Source organism: Piliocolobus tephrosceles, chromosome 21 (genome assembly GCF_002776525.5).
Source record: "Piliocolobus tephrosceles isolate RC106 chromosome 21, ASM277652v3, whole genome shotgun sequence".
Taxonomy (NCBI): domain Eukaryota; kingdom Metazoa; phylum Chordata; class Mammalia; order Primates; family Cercopithecidae; genus Piliocolobus; species Piliocolobus tephrosceles.
In genome coordinates, this window is record NC_045454.1 from 20,362,025 (window position 1) to 20,378,733 (window position 16,709).

Below are 16,709 nucleotides of genomic sequence, written 5' to 3' on the forward strand. Positions count from 1 at the left end.
TCTTTTTTTTTTTTTTTTTTTTAAGACGGAGTCTCGCTCTGTCACCCAGGCTGGAGTGCAGTGGCCGGATCTCAGCTCACTGCAAGCTCCGCCTCCCGGGTTCACGCCATTCTCCTGCCTCAGCCTCCCGAGTAGCTGGGACTACAGGCGCCCGCCACCTCGCCCGGCTAGATTTTTGTATTTTTTAGTAGAGACGGGGTTTCACCGTGTTAGCCAGGATGGTCTCGATCTCCTGAGCTCGTGATCCGCCCGTCTCGGCCTCCCAAAGTGCTGGGATTACAGGCTTGAGCCACCGCGCCCGGCCAATGGCCAGTTTTGAAAAATGAGTAATCGATTGACTGTAGTACAGAACAAATAGCAGAAATTCTTGATGGGATTTCTGTGTTCCACAACATACGTAAAACTATTTAATATGCACATATATAAAATATTTCTTAGAAATTCCCAGATTATACAGGTGTATACAGTTGTCAAAACTTTAAATGGTAAATTAAAGATTGGTCCTTTTAATTGTATGTAAATTTTACCTAAGAAAGGTTAACAAGTTTTACACCCTAGTTCATGCTTTGCATTTTGAAGTATTAGGAGAGGCTGGGCGCAGTGGCTTATGCCTGTAATCCCAGCATTTTGGGAGGCTGAAGCGAGTGGATCGCCTGAGGTCAGCAGTTCAAGACCAGCCTGGCCAACATGGCAAAACCTGTGTCTACTATAAATAAAAAAATTAGCTGGGTGTGGTGGCGCATTCCTGTAATCCCAGCTACTCGGGAGGCTGAGGTAGGAGAATCGCTTGAACCTGGGAGGCAGAGGTTGCAGTGAGCCGAGATCATGCCATTGCATTCCAGCCTGGGCAACAGAGCAAGACTCTGTTTCAAAAAAAAAAAAAAAAGTATTAGGAGGAAGTGTGGTGTCATCTGCAACTTACTTTGAAATGTACAAAGAAGCAAGATGGATAGATAAAAGAATGGCTTAGATGTATGATAAAGCAAGTGAAGTGTTAATGATAGATTCTAGGTGGTAGATATACATTTCTTACTGTACAATTATTTTAAATTGTCTGTATGTTTGAAAATTTTCATAAAAAAGTATTAGAGAAACGGGAGTGAGTTTTTAAAAAGAGAATGTAAATTTAAAACAACAAGAACCGTATTCCATGTTCCTAAATATAGTCTCTCCAACCCCCTAAACTGACTATGCACATTGAACAGGAATGTGCCCTTACAGGGATCAGTGTCCTTCAGGGATGTAGCTATCGATTTCAGCAGAGAGGAATGGCGGCACCTGGACCCTTCTCAGAGAGATCTGTACCGGGATGTGATGCTGGAGACCTACAGCCACCTGCTCTCAGTAGGTAATAACAGTCACCTTCATTTCTGAAAGGGGGCCTCACTGAGAGTGCTTCCATTCTCATTGATGAATGCTGTCCGCATCTTAAATAGGTGATGATTTTGTCCTTGATTTGTCTAGGATTCTTTATTTGTTTAGGGCACTCAGAATATTACCCTGAAAAGTTATGGTTACTTTTCTGAAGAAAAAATCTTCATCAAAGAATAAGAGTTTATTGGCTGGGCCCTGAAACACAATTAGCTGGACCCAGACCTTTATCATTTCCCATGAACAGGGTATCAAGTTCCTGAAGCAGAGGTGGTCATGTTGGAGCAAGGAAAGGAACCATGGGCACTGCAGGGTGAGAGGCCACGTCAAAGCTGCCCAGGTGAGTGAAGCGAGTGTGACTCGGGTAGATGGGAGATGGGAGGAAATCTCAGCTGTCTTGAGAAACACCAACACCCTTGGAATACCATTAAGATGATTTTTCTGGAAAGTTCTGAATGTTTTTGTATTGCTTGATGCCCCTTGGCCTCTCAGATCACTAAATGCATTCTCCCTGGATGACTTTTGTCATTTTTTTTTTTTTTTTTTTTTTGGTCACAGCTTCGGTCACAGCCTGGGCTGTATTGTCTAGGCTGGAGTGCAGTGGCATGATCTCAGCTCACTGCAAATTCCACCTACTGGGTTCAAGCGATTCTCGTGCCTCAGCTACCCAACTAGATAGGATTACAGGTGTGTGCCAGCCACCATGCCCAGCTAATTTTTGTATTTTTAGTAGAGGCAGGGTTTCACCATGTTGGCCAGGTTGGTCTCGAACACCTGACCTCAAGTGATCCACCCGCCTCGGCCTCCCAAAGTGCTGGGATTACAGGCATGAGCCACTGAGCCTGGCTGACCTTTGTCACTTCTGTGTTCTTCTTTGGCTTTGTGGATTCTGAATCATGTGCCAGTCTGCTTCATTTATTTAGGAGAATTAAGAGATCTTTCTTTCTTGGTTATACTCATTTTCTTTAACATTCTTCTTTTCCCCAACCTTCCCCATAGTTCTAGAGTTTTTCTTTTACCTTCAGACATTCACGGATCTGCTTTGTTTCAAAGTTACTCTGTGTCACACACTCCCATTACTGCTAGTCACCTTTATTTCTTTTCTTTTTTTCTTTTCTTTCTTTCCTTTTTTTTTTTTTTTTTTTTTACTTTGAGGTGCCTCAGAGCTTTCTGTCCAATCAGCCTCTCTTTTTGTTTTCTGCAGAGGAGTGGCCATGAAATTTCTTACTTCTTCCGAGTCCTTCATGCCTGGATAAGCTGACGACTTGGGGGTCACTGTTACTTAATCTTTGGGATTATCTTTCTGCTGTGTTTAACATGATTAATCGCCCTTCCTGACCTTTCTTCCTGATGTTGCTTGAGTGATTCCACATTGACCAGGGTTTGTTTTTGTTGTTGTTGATTTTGATTGCTTTATTTTTATAGTTTACCGGATGAGGTTTGAGTTGAATCATAGGCCTCAGTTTAAGACACACTATCGTCATGAGTCTGGGTCAGGATTCTCTCTTATTTATTTTTTGATTTATTCCTTTTTCTGTTTCCCCCACACCCATTTTTCTGCCTGTCATAAGCCACTGTTTTATATGATGGAAACATTTTTGATTTCATGCATGTTGTAAGTGAATTAAGAGTTTGGATCATTAGTTTATCTGAATGATGCTGTGGTATATATAGTGTTTTTTTGCCTTACTTTTTCCACATCTGTCCATGGTGTTATCTGTTCATCTAGTTTATTTCCTCTAACTGCTGAATTGTTTTCCAGAATGTTTCCTATCAACACTATCACCGCTTTCCTCTTCACGTTACTCACCCTCACCCTTTTCTCTTGTGTTCAGCCTGGATGAGTCATTTGTACCATACCCCCTAGCCTCTGCTGGCTGGTCTTTGAACTAAAATCACCTGTTTCTCATTTGAGCAGAGGAGTTTAGGTTTCAGACCTTATAGCAGGGAATCTTTGAAGAAAGATTGAAAGAAAAGGGCATGATGAAAGTAATGTGAGATTCTATTTTAGTCTAGAATACTTGTGACGATTGGTGACAAATAGAGAGCTATCAGCGGAGAAAGTAAATATCAAAATGATGTTGCTTTCATCAAGAAAAATTGACAACAAAGAGGCATTATGACTACAAGGATAGTAGAAAAATAATTCATGTGAACCCAAACATCATTTCTCCTCCCAAAAGACCCCATCAATGTGGCTCATTTGGAAATAGTTTAAAGCATAATTTAGATTTATACAGTCATAATAAAAATAATGCTTCAAAGAATGTTAAAAAGATTACCAAATGATAAAATGTCTTCCTATACTAACCATGAGTGTATTCCAACAGGAGAGAAATTATGGGACCATAATCAGTGTAGAAAAATCCTCAGTTATAAACAAGTATCCTCTCAACCACAAAAAGTTTATCCCGGGGAGAAACCTTACGAATGCGCTGAATTTGAAAATATATTCACCCAGAAGCCACAGCTCAAAGTACACCTGAAAGTTCTTGCAGGAGAAAAGCTCTATGTATGCATTGAGTGTGGGAAGGCTTTTATACAGAAGCCAGAATTTATTATACACCAGAAAACCCATATGAGAGAGAAGCCCTATAAATGCAATGAATGTGGAAAATCCTTTTTTCAAGTATCGTCTCTCTTCAGACATCAGAGAATTCATACCGGAGAGAAACTCTATGAATGCAGCCAATGTGGGAAAGGCTTCTCTTATAACTCAGATCTCAGTATACACGAGAAAATTCATACTGGAGAGAGACACCATGAATGCACTGACTGTGGCAAAGCGTTCACACAAAAGTCCACACTCAAGATGCATCAGAAAATCCACACAGGTGAGAGATCCTACATCTGTATTGAATGCGGACAGGCCTTCATCCAGAAGACTCATTTGATTGCACACCGAAGAATTCATACTGGAGAAAAACCATATGAGTGCAGTAACTGTGGCAAATCCTTCATTTCCAAGTCACAACTTCAGGTACATCAACGCGTTCACACGAGAGTGAAGCCCTATATATGTACCGAATATGGGAAGGTCTTCAGCAATAATTCCAACCTCATTACACATAAGAAAGTTCAAATTAGAGAGAAATCTTCTATATGTACTGAGTGTGGGAAGGCCTTTACCTACAGGTCAGAGTTGGTTATTCATCAGAGAATTCACACTGGAGAGAAACCGTATGAATGCAGTGACTGTGGAAAAGCCTTCACTCAGAAGTCAGCACTCACAGTGCATCAGAGAATTCATACAGGAGAAAAATCATATGTATGCATGAAATGTGGACTGGCCTTCATTCAGAAGGCACATTTGATTGCACATCAAATAATTCATACTGGAGAGAAACCTTATAAATGTGGTCACTGTGGGAAATTGTTTACTTCCAAGTCACAACTCCATGTTCATAAACGAATTCACACAGGAGAAAAACCCTATATGTGCAATAAATGTGGGAAGGCATTCACCAACCGGTCAAATCTCATTACACATCAGAAAACCCATACAGGAGAGAAATCTTATATATGTTCCAAATGTGGAAAGGCCTTCACCCAGAGGTCAGACTTGATTACACATCAGAGAATCCATACTGGGGAGAAGCCTTATGAATGCAATACTTGTGGAAAAGCCTTCACTCAGAAGTCACACCTCAATATACACCAGAAAATTCATACTGGAGAGAGACAGTATGAATGCCACGAATGTGGGAAAGCCTTCAACCAGAAATCAATACTCATTGTTCATCAGAAAATTCATACAGGAGAGAAACCCTATGTATGCACCGAGTGTGGAAGAGCTTTCATCCGCAAGTCAAACTTTATAACTCATCAAAGAATTCATACTGGAGAGAAACCTTATGAATGCAGTGACTGTGGGAAATCCTTTACCTCCAAGTCTCAGCTCCTGGTGCATCAGCCAATTCACACAGGAGAAAAACCCTATGTGTGTGCCGAGTGTGGGAAGGCCTTTAGTGGCAGGTCAAATCTCAGTAAGCACCAGAAAACTCATACCGGAGAGAAGCCCTACATTTGTTCTGAATGTGGGAAGACCTTTCGACAGAAGTCAGAGTTGATTACACATCATAGAATTCATACTGGAGAGAAACCGTACGAGTGCAGTGACTGTGGGAAGTCTTTCACTAAAAAATCACAGCTCCAAGTGCATCAACGAATTCACACCGGAGAGAAGCCTTACGTGTGTGCTGAGTGTGGGAAGGCCTTTACTGACAGGTCAAATTTAAATAAACATCAGACAACACACACTGGAGACAAACCCTACAAGTGTGGCATCTGTGGGAAAGGCTTCGTTCAGAAATCAGTGTTCAGTGTCCATCAGAGCAGCCACGCTTGAGAGAAACAGTGTGAGAAAACCTCACTGAGGGTTGGGTCTGATTGTACACTTGCATGCATGCAGCAGAAAAATATATATATTATTGTAAATAGAAACAGCCACATCAGAATGTCACACATGGCTGTTCTGGAGAGGGCCTCTGAGAAGGCACTGAATGAGGCGAGGGACCCTTCCTGCATTGTCACCATCCCCAGCAAACCTTGGGGCATTATTCATACTGACAAGGAACCAAGTCAGTTTGGTGAATAGGAAAAGCCTTCTCATGAAAACGACAATAGAACACTGTTACCAAATTCTTCATAAGAAAGATCATATTATGTTAATGATAATCCTGTTTACTGTGGATTAGGTATAGTGCCAACAAATTGAATGATAAAGTAACATAATACATAGTTATTTTGATAGTGAATCCTAAGTTATGTAAGTTGTTCATTGCGGAACACATTGTGTAACAGACTCGTGGGTGTTTCTCTTGTTCAAATCTACCACAGTTGGTCATTTCCAACCCTCATTCAATATTTCTATCAAGAAAGAGATGCTACAATAAAAAAAGAAAAAACCTTAATGTATACAGATGTAAACCTCAGAATGTATGTTGAGTCCCCATTGTCATCTAGCACCAAGACTTGCAACCCCCTCATTATCTACCAGGACTGTCTCTCAACCTCACAGGCCCTCAGCACATTGTGTTTTGACCCCCAGCACAGTGTCTTGTGAACTCCCATCGCCTTCAAGGAAGCTTCTGAGGTAAGAATTTTCAGGTCATCTGAGACAACTTAACTCTCCCTTCTGCTGTCACAGTTCTTCCAACTCAGTTGCCTTTTTTTTTTCATTACTCATCACTGACTTGAAGCTTAGCATTTGGCTTCCTTAATGATGTGACTTTCATGTAACAGATTAATAACTTATATGAAAACCAACACAACCATATGGTTAGGGTTGGAAAGGACCACAACGCCTGGCTATTTTTCCCATTTTACCTTACTCTTAGATGTGTGTCACACTTCATCAGTTCCAGGAAATAGTTTCTGGAGATCTCCTCATTACCTCTTTTACAATCACCTCACTCCAGCATGATGTCTGTTACCTCCTCCCACTTGTGATCATGTCTAGTAAGGTCCACTCTCTATTCTGCGTGATGACCACTTATTACAATCCTCAGAATCGGGGACAGTGGTGTGCCCCCCGCAATACAATGGTTACTGTCTCCTGATACTTTTATTACATTTCCAGCAGGATGTCTTGTGATCCCCCTTATTGATTTTTCCCTCACAATGATGAACAATTATCTCCCATTACTCACCTAGCAGTATCTAACTGTCCCTAACATAGCATGTGGGAATGCCTTCCATATGGTGGATGCTGTTAACTTCCTTCCTTCCACTCAGATAAGGGCAGTGGTTTACAATGAACCATAATGTCCACCTTTCCCAACTGTATTTTGGAGCCTCTTCTGTCCCCTTCTTTATAGGACCCCCGTTTAAAAAAAAAAAAAAAAAAAACTAGCCCAATGTCTATTGATGCCCATTAATCACTAACACAGTGTCTGACCCCTCCTTAAATTTTGATGGTATCTCTTGGCTCCCCATTGGCCCCTGTTAACCCAATGTCTGCTGATTCCCAACTTCCCACATTGCTTCATGAGGTGCCTTAGTCACTGTTGGCTACTGTACTTTCTCCAAAATTACATCTCCATGTTTGCTTGATCATGATCCCTGGAAGATGGTGATGAGGACGAGGTCCCAGCTTCATAGACCTTTTCCTCTGAGGTCCCCCCAAGGTACAATGGAATGATGGACCCAGGGTAGGCCAGGGATGATCTGGAGATCTCAGGAGATCACAAGCTGGGCTTCCTGGAAGTCTACTACATGAGTAGTGGTGTGAGCAGAACAGTGAAAGCTGTCTATATTCGTTCAAATTCTGGTGCCAACACTGATCCACATAGGGACCCTCAGCCTTCACAGAAACCTCCTCTGGGCCTCAATTGCCTCACTTGTAAAATGGGATTATGGGAGAACGAAGTGACTTTTTTTGGGTCACCTGATGGATGGGATCTGAGTCAGCAGGGCCCAGTGAGAGCATCCTGTTAATATTAGTCACCAGTCAACATAAGCATCTGACTATCCTCCATATGCCCAAGCCTTATGAAGGGAAACAATTTATTGTAAATGACTTTTGATTATTTCTCTTATGTATGTATTGTAACAATAGTATAGTACTTACATATATGTGTATATGCGTATGCCCATATGTACAGAAGGCTTTATTTTTTAGAGTGGTTTTAGGTTCAAAGCAAAATTGGGTAGAAATTACAGAGGTTTCCCATATATCCCCTCATCCACATATGCATAGCCTCCCACATTATCAGCATTCCTCTCAGAGTGGTATATTTGTTATAATTAGTGAACCTTCACTGACACTCATTATCACCCCAAGTCTCTAGGGTTCATTCTTGGTATAACACCACAGAATGTATCTTGTACTTTCCGCTTGTTGGAACAAGTGGATCATGGCACATATCCACCATTATACACAGAGTAGTTTCACTGCCCTAAAAATCTTCTGTGTTCTGCTTGTCTTCCCTTCGTCCCCTCTAACCCTGGCAACCTTTTTTCTGTCTCCATAGTTTTACCTTTTACCTTTTATATCATATAGTTGAAATCATACAGGTTGTAGCCTTTTCAGATTGACTTCTTTCACTTACTAATGCAGATTTAAGTTTCCTCCATGTCTTTTCATGGCTTGATATTGCATTTCTTTTTAGTGCCAAATTATGTTCCATTGTCTGGAGATTTATTTATTCACCTACTGAAGGACTGTCGGATGCTTCCAAGTTTTGGCAATCATAAGGAAAGCTGCTATAAATATCTGTGCAGGCTTTTTGTGTGGACATAACTGAAATATTTTTAAAGTTATATTTATTGAGGTATCATTTACATTGAGTAATATTCACACTTTTTAGTGTAGAGCTCTGAGTTTTGACAGTTGTATCTAATCATGCAGCCAACATTACAATCGAGAGAGAACAGGTCCCTCACTGCTCTGATTTCTTTCTTATCATATATATGCATGAAATGTGGACTGGCCTTCATTCAGAAGGCACATTTGATTGCACATCAAATAATTCATAATGGAGAAAAACCTTATAAATGTGGTCACTGTGGGAAATTGTTTACTTCCAAGTCACAACTCCATTTTTCATAAACAAATTCACACGGGAGAAAAACCCTATATGTGCAATAAATGTGGGAAGGCATTTACCAACCGGTCAAATCTCATTACACATCAGAAAACTCATATAGGAGAGAAATCTTATATATGTTCCAAATGTGGAAAGGCCTTCACCCAGAGGTCAGACTTGATTACACATCAGAGAATCCATACTGGGGAGAAGCCTTATGAATGCAATACTTGTGGAAAAGCCTTCACTCAGAAGTCAAATCTTTTTTTTTTTTTTTTGAGACGGAGTCTCGCTCTATCGCCCAGGCTGGAGTGCAATGGCCGGATCTCAGCTCACTGCAAGCTCTGCCTCCCGGGTTTACGCCATTCTCCTGCCTCAGCCTCCCGAGTAGCTGGGACTACAGGTGCCCGCCACCTTGCCCGGCTAGTTTTTTGTATTTTTTAGTAGAGACGGGGTTTCACCGTGTTAGCCAGGATGGTCTTGATCTCCTGACCTCGTGATCCGCCCGTCTCGGCCTCCCAAAGTGCTGGGATTACAGGCTTGAGCCACTGCGCCCAGCCCGTCAAATCTTAATATACACCAGAAAATTCATACTGGAGAGAGACAGTATGAATGCCACGAATGTGGGAAAGCCTTCAACCAGAAATCAATACTCATTGTTCATCAGAAAATTCATACAGGAGAGAAACCCTATGTATGCACCGAGTGTGGAAGAGCTTTCATCCGCAAGTCAAACTTTATAACTCATCAAAGAATTCATACTGGAGAGAAACCTTATGAATGCAGTGACTGTGGGAAATCCTTTACCTCCAAGTCTCAGCTCCTGGTGCATCAGCCAATTCACACAGGAGAGAAACCCTATGTGTGTGCCGAGTGTGGGAAGGCCTTTAGTGGCAGGTCAAATCTCAGTAAGCACCAGAAAACTCATACCGGAGAGAAGCCCTACATTTGTTCTGAATGTGGGAAGACCTTTCGACAGAAGTCAGAGTAGATTACACATCATAGAATTCATACTGGAGAGAAACCGTATGAGTGAAAGGGACTTTTTAGTCCCTTTTCCCACTTCCAGACCTTGGCAAACACCGGTCTGTTTCTGTCTCTATAGTTCTGCCTTTTCCATAATATTGTGTAAGTGGAGTCATTGTGTGTGTGTGTGTGTGTGTGTGTGTGTGTTTTGTATGTGTATGTATATCTCCTTTTGAGTCGGAGTGCTTTCATTTAACATGATGTGTTTGAGATTCATCCATATGGTTATATGAAAAACAAATGGAAAATAAGGTGATGAAAAGATGCTCAACATCTTTAATTATCAGGAAAATCCAAATTAAACCACAATGAGATACTGCTATAGAATGGGCTTTTAGAATGGCTAAAAATGAAAATGTACCATACATTGGCGAGAATACAGACTGATGGAAATTTCCCTGCATTGCTTGTAGGAATATAAAATGGTCTGTCCACTCTGCACAAAAGTTTGGCAGCTTCTTATAAACCATACATTGATCATATGACTCAGCAAGCCCACACTTAGGTATTTACCTTAGATGAAATAAAAATTCTGCTTACATGAAAACCTATACCCCAATGTTCACAGCAATTGTATAATTGCCAAAATGAGGAAACAACACAAATGTACATCAGTGGATGAGTGATTAAACACATTGTGTGCACCGATTCTATGGAGGGCTGCTCAGATATAAAAAAATGATTTGTTGACACCTTCTACAAAATGGATGAATCTCAAAAGTACTGTTATATTTTACCATGTGATAACTTGAATTACATTTGATAAAAGATTTATAAATGTAAATAACTAGATTTATATATTTTAATTTTATATGCGCCTGTCATTACATGCTATAGGAAATTGTGTCTACAGTATGTTATATAGCATATTGTACTATTTATTACTGTATATTCCTTACTATAATAAAATAGTTTGTATTTTATAGAATAGTATCTGTTTTATAGTATATATTTTATTTTATATGATTACCTAATTTTAATATTTTACATATCAAACTTTCACATAATATTTTGGTTATTTCTACTTTCACATAGTTGCATTTAATGTTTGTAGTGTAAAGATATAACTACAATAAAAGAGGCCATAGGGTCCAGAGAGCCCGCAGTTGGAGTTAGTCAACATTTGTATTTGTCAGGCATCTCAATTCTGGCTGTTTTAACATCAAGGATGCTTTCTCTGGCTTTGGGCCTTTGCACTGACTGTTTTGAGAGTGCTCTGCTTCTCCAGCACCCATGCATCTTGCTTTTCTCTTCCACCTTTGGAGTGCTTCCACCCCCATGGCATCCTTCCATTGAGGTAACACATCTCTAGGGCTCACTTGCTGCTCCCTTATTTTGCACTGTATTTGCATTGCAAATGCTACTACTACCTGACCTGATTAAATATTCCTTTTTTTTTGGTTTCTCATCCCTCTTCCTCACTAGACCATCATCAGCCTCATGAGACCTAGACTTTGTCTTGTTTCTGCTGTATCCCAGGCACCCAGCACAGTGCCAGCTCAAAGCAGATGCTCAGTACAAGCTTGTTAAATGGATGAATGAGTAATAGCAATAATATCGAGGTTGACCAAATGCCCCACACAGATTGGTTACATGTGTGGGGCAGTTGGTGGGGTGGGTTCAGGTCTTCTAATTCAAGATTTAATGCCTCCTCCCACCATGGTCCAGCACACCCATCTCTAACTCAGGGCAGTGACCAACTGAGTATCCTACCTACCTACATTCCCCACTGTTTACAAGATCTCCTAACTTAGCCTCCTCTTGGTCACAGTGTCAGGCCACGTAGAGGGGGAAAGGGGCAGTAGTGGGGGATCCATAGGCAGGGGGCCACTCCCATCAGCATCTACCCTAGCACTTTCTTTTTTTTTTTTTTTTTTTTCTGAGACGGAGTCTCGCTCTGTCGCCGGGGCTGGATCTTAGCTCACTGCAAGCTCTGCCTCCCTGGTTCCCGCCATTCTCCTGCCTCAGCCTCCCGAGTAGCTGGGACTACAGGCGCCCGCCACCTCGCCCGGCTAGATTTTTATATTTTTTAGTAGAGACGGGGTTTCACCGTGTTAGCCAGGATGGTCTCGATCTCCTGACCTCGTGATCCGCCCATCTTGGCCTCCCAAAGTGCTGGGATTACAGTCTTGAGCCACCGCGCCCGGCCTACCCTAGCACTTTCTATCCTGTATCCCATTGTCAGTGTCATCTGCCCCACCTCCTCCACTTGAGCAGCTGCTGGAAAATATGGAACCCCAGGAGCAAGAGGAATGTGGCAGGGCTGAGGGTTCTGGGGCTCAGGTGCCTTGTTGGATAATGGATGTGACGCAGTGTGGCAGATATTGACCCTGTGGCCAAAGTCAGCTTAAAGCCAAGGTTGTCATGGACACCTCCCATAATGCCAGGATGAATCACACCCTCCACCCTTAGCATTCAACTGGGCTACTAGTGCCAAATAGTGACTGTTTTTTATTTTTATTTTTTTGAGATGGAGTCTCGCTCTGTCATCCAGGCTGGAGTGCAGTGGCGCGATCTTGGCTCACTGCAACCTCTGCCTCCCAGGTTCAAGGGATTCTCCTGCCTCAGCTTCCGAGTAGCTGGGATTACAGGCGCCCCCCCCACCACACCCAGCTAATTTTTTGTATTTTTAGTAGAGATGGGGTTTCACCACATTGGCCAGGATGGTCTCGATCTCCTGACCTCATGATTTGCCCACCTCGGCCACCAAAGCTTTGGGATTACAGGCCTGAGCCACCGCACCAAACCCAATGTGACTATTATCTATGGTATATCCTACCCCACCCCACCACACTCTACTCCACATTCCTCATATCATACCATACCATACACCATGCCATACCATACCACTTACAGTTATACTTAATTCTACAATTATATTGTTTCTATTAATGATTTTAAATATAATCAACACAATTACACTTTATAACAAATATCAGAATCCTTGTCATTATTTATTCTATGCCTCTAAATTATTAAGATATCATAAATAGCAACATATCAATTCTGATGCTAAGAAATCCTCTGTCTCTGGCTGGGCGTGGTGGCTGAAGCCTGTAATCCCAGCACTTTGGGAGGCCGAGACGGGCGGATCACGAGGTCAGGAGATCGACACCATCCTGGCTAACAGGGTGAAACCCCGTCTCTACTAAAAAAAATACAAAAAACTAGCCGGGCGAGGTGGCGGGCGCCTGTAATCCCAGCTACTCCGGAGGCTGAGGCAGGAGAATGGCGTGAACCCGGGAGGCAGAGATTGCAGTGAGCCGAGATTGCGCCACTGCACTCCAGCCTGGGCGACAGAGCGAGACTCCGTCTCAAAAAAAAAAAAAAAAAATCCTCTGTCTCTGCTAGTTTCTGCCACCTTCAGGTGTTTGTATTATATAAACACAGGAGTCCCACCGCTGGGGTGATGTTTTCCACCCTCTGTGAATTCAGCACAGTTAGGTTGTAACCTTAGTGATTTTATTATGGTGTTGTTTTAATATTTATTGTAACAAGGAATACTGCTATTAAAACAAAAAATGGTGTTCTCTGTTTACGTTTGTGAAATAGGACAATATAAGAAGAACATTAGCACAATCATTTGAGTTATATTAAGTTTGTGCCTACAATAAATGCCAATCCTGAAAACCCATGGTGTGTTCTATTATATTGTGGAAAATGGGCACATTTACAATACAGTGTTGACTGCTATGGTCTAAATTTGTGCCTCACCCCACCAACTTTACATATTGAAATCAGTTTCCCATTGAGATAATATTAAGAGGATGGAGTCTTTGGTAGGTGATTAGGTCATGAGGGTTTTGCTTTCAGGAATGCAATTCATGGGCTTACAAAAGAGGGCCAAGGGAGTTTCTCTTCCTTTGTGCCATGCGAGAACACAGCAAGCAGTCGCCATCTATGAAGCAGACAATCCTCACCAGACACTGAATGTGCTGGCATCTTGATCTTGGACTTTTCAGCCACCAGAACTGTGAGCAATAAATTTGTCTTGTTTATAAATCCCCCAGCCTAGGGATTTTGTTATAGCATCCCAAACAGACTAGGACAACCATATTAATTATTTATCACTATTTGTAACATATTACTCAAAACTTAGTGGCTTAACATAATAATAAACACTTATCCTCCCACACACTCTCTGAGGGCTGGAAATCTAGGCACAGTTTAGCTGGGTGATTCTGGCTCAGGAACTCTCATGAGGTTGCAATCAGGATGTTGGCCAGAATTGCAGTCATCTGAAGGCTAACTGGGGCTGATTGGATGTGATTCTACGGTCACATAGTCATGTGAGTCAGGTGAAAGCCTCAGTTTCTCACCTCATGGAATCCACCACAAGAATACTTGAGTGTGTTCACCACATAGTGAATGTATTGGTTACAGTGGTCAGTTCTATTTATCATGAAAGAGGACTCTACAGAGTTTGACTACCAGGAGATAAGATTGATTGAGGGTAATCTTGCAGGCTGGCTACCACAATGATATTGTGGTTATTTGCATTTATATTACCGTTATCGTTGCAATGGATACCACTGTTGAATAATGACAATCTTGTAACTCAGAGGGAAATAGTCTGCACATTATAAGGTCTTTGTGAAGCATAAATGATGTGGCACCCAGTACACAGTGCTAATTGTGATGACAATAATGATGACAGCAGATTTTAGTTAAGTGTTTAATGTGTACCAGGCCGTGTTCTAGGTTCGTTCAGTCCTCCTAATGCTTGAGATGAGCACAGTTATTATACTTGTTTCCTGCACAAAGAATGTGTCATGGAGGAATAAAGGAATTTTCCAAGATCACAAAACTTGTAAATAGCACAGGGAAGTTCAAACCCAGGCTGGCTGACTACAGAGTCCATTCTATTAACCCCTATGCAATGCTGCACCTGAAAGGACATCATTACTGAGATCACTCCCAGGCTTGGTTACAGTGTATGTGATCACGCTGTAGTTATAAAGTAGTACAGGAGTAATAGTGTAGCCATACTTCTCCTAAGAAGGCTGGTTACTCCTGCATCCCCGCCCCATAGGAAGAGGACATTTTTAACATCATCATCATCATTATTTTAATATTATAACCCTGCCTATTATAACAATGACATACACTTACATCTTTACATGATATGGCTTTATGTCTTACTTACTCTCCTGGGAGTCTTTCCCTAAGATTTATAAACCTAAAATCCTAAACCACTACCCGACTGAATGGACTCCCTTGTGGCCAAGGGGACCCCAGAAAACTCTTTTTGTTGTTGTTGTTTTTGAGACAGAGTTTTGCTCTTGTTGCCCAGGCTGGAGTGCGGTGGCACGATCTTGGCTCACTGCAACCTCTGCCTCCCAGGTTCAAGGGATTCTCCTGCCTCAGCCTCCCAAGTCACTGGGACTATAGGCACCTGCCACCATGCCCAGCGCTAATTTTGTATTTTTAGTAGAGATGGGGTTTCTCCATGTTGGTCAGGCTGGTCTTGAACTCCCAACCTCAGGTGATCTGGCTCCCTCAGCCTCCCAAAGTGCTGGGATTACAGGTGTAAAGCCACCGCGTCCGGCCCCCAGAAAACTCTTAAATACTTAGTTCCCAGCCATGACAGGATGGAAGGTTAGACAGGCCTCATTATACCTTTCTCTTTTGTGGTTTAAACATAACAACTGACCAACACGAATGTTGAAACAGAGATCATAAGATTGACAGAACAGATGCTTTGTGGCAATAAGACATAAACTGGACGCAAGGCCATGCCAGGCAAGGAATAGGTCACGTCTCCCTATACTTAAGGAATAAATTATTTTCTGACCAGGCACGGTGGCTCACACCTGTAATCCCAGTACTTTGGTAGGCTGAGGCGGGAGGATCACCTGAGGTCAGGAGTTCGAGACCAGCCTGACCAGCATGGAGAAACCCTGTCTCTACTAAAAATACAAAATTAGCTGGGCGTGGTGGCACATGCCTGTAATCTCAGCTGCTTAGGAGGCTAAGGCAGGAGAATCGCTTGAACCCAGAAGGCAGAGGTTATGGTGAGCTGAAATCGTGCTTCTGCACTCCAGCCTGGGCAACAAGAATGAAACTCCGTCTCAAAAAAAAAAAAAATAATAATAATAATAATAAAGTATGTTCTAACTGCCACAAGGTTTTTTTTTTTTTTTCTCTCTGGCAGCTAAACAAGCACTGGCCTCAACATAAACAATATTAAAACAATTTTCAGCTCCACCAGATGCTGATTGACCCCCACCCCCTATTCCACCAGCTATAACTATAGCTTTGACTGGACAAGAGACTAACTTCAGTAACTTTCTCCTGATGAAAAGACCACTGAGCACAGACTGGTCCTGGCTAGTATACACACACTGCACACTTGTGTGGCTTCCTGACCTGAAAAGACCTTTTGATGTATAGTAGAGACAGGGTTTGTACTAAAAATACCAAAAAATACAAAAAAAATTAGCTGGGCGTGGTGGCACACAACTGTAGTCCTAGTTACTCAGGAGGCTGAGGCAGGAGAATCGCTTGAACCCGAGAGGCAGAGGTTACAGTGAGCCCAGATCCCACCACTGCACTCCAGCCTGGGCTACAGAGCGAGACTCCATCTTAAAAAAAAAAAAGTAATTACAATGACTCTGCTGAGTTTGTGTGTAAGGCAGGTGGAAGAGTCCTTGATTGTAAACATAAGCTTATGGTTCTGGGAATTGGCAGTCAGCTGCAGTCACTCAATGGAATGGAATTGGCAGTCAGCTGCAGTCACTCAATGGAATGGAATTGGCAGTCAGCTGCAGTCACTCAATGGAA

General features: G+C 42.1%; 2 protein-coding genes across 3 annotated transcripts in view; both read left to right on the forward strand.

The window, feature by feature from the left end:
• ZNF585A (zinc finger protein 585A) overlaps positions 1–7,200 on the forward strand; it is a 29,402-nt gene extending 22,202 nt beyond the window's left edge. The window contains exons 3-5 of one of the 2 annotated variants that reach the window (XM_026449161.1): positions 1,222–1,348; positions 1,619–1,711; positions 3,702–7,200. In XM_026449161.1, the coding sequence (XP_026304946.1) occupies positions 1,222–1,348; positions 1,619–1,711; positions 3,702–5,719 (2,238 nt within the window). In that variant the 3' untranslated portion in view covers positions 5,720–7,200. The remainder of the gene's footprint in view (positions 1–1,221; positions 1,349–1,618; positions 1,712–3,701) is intronic. The other variant, XM_026449162.1, reaches the window with a different exon arrangement.
• A 542-nt stretch (positions 7,201–7,742) lies between these two features.
• On the forward strand, positions 7,743–10,856 carry LOC113220266 (zinc finger protein 585A-like). The gene is made up of 2 exons (XM_026449164.1): positions 7,743–9,159; positions 9,467–10,856. Exons 1-2 carry the CDS (start codon positions 8,850–8,852, stop codon positions 9,889–9,891), a joined length of 735 nt encoding a protein of 244 aa, XP_026304949.1. The 5' UTR covers positions 7,743–8,849; the 3' UTR covers positions 9,892–10,856.
• Positions 10,857–16,709: the final 5,853 nt, after the last annotated feature.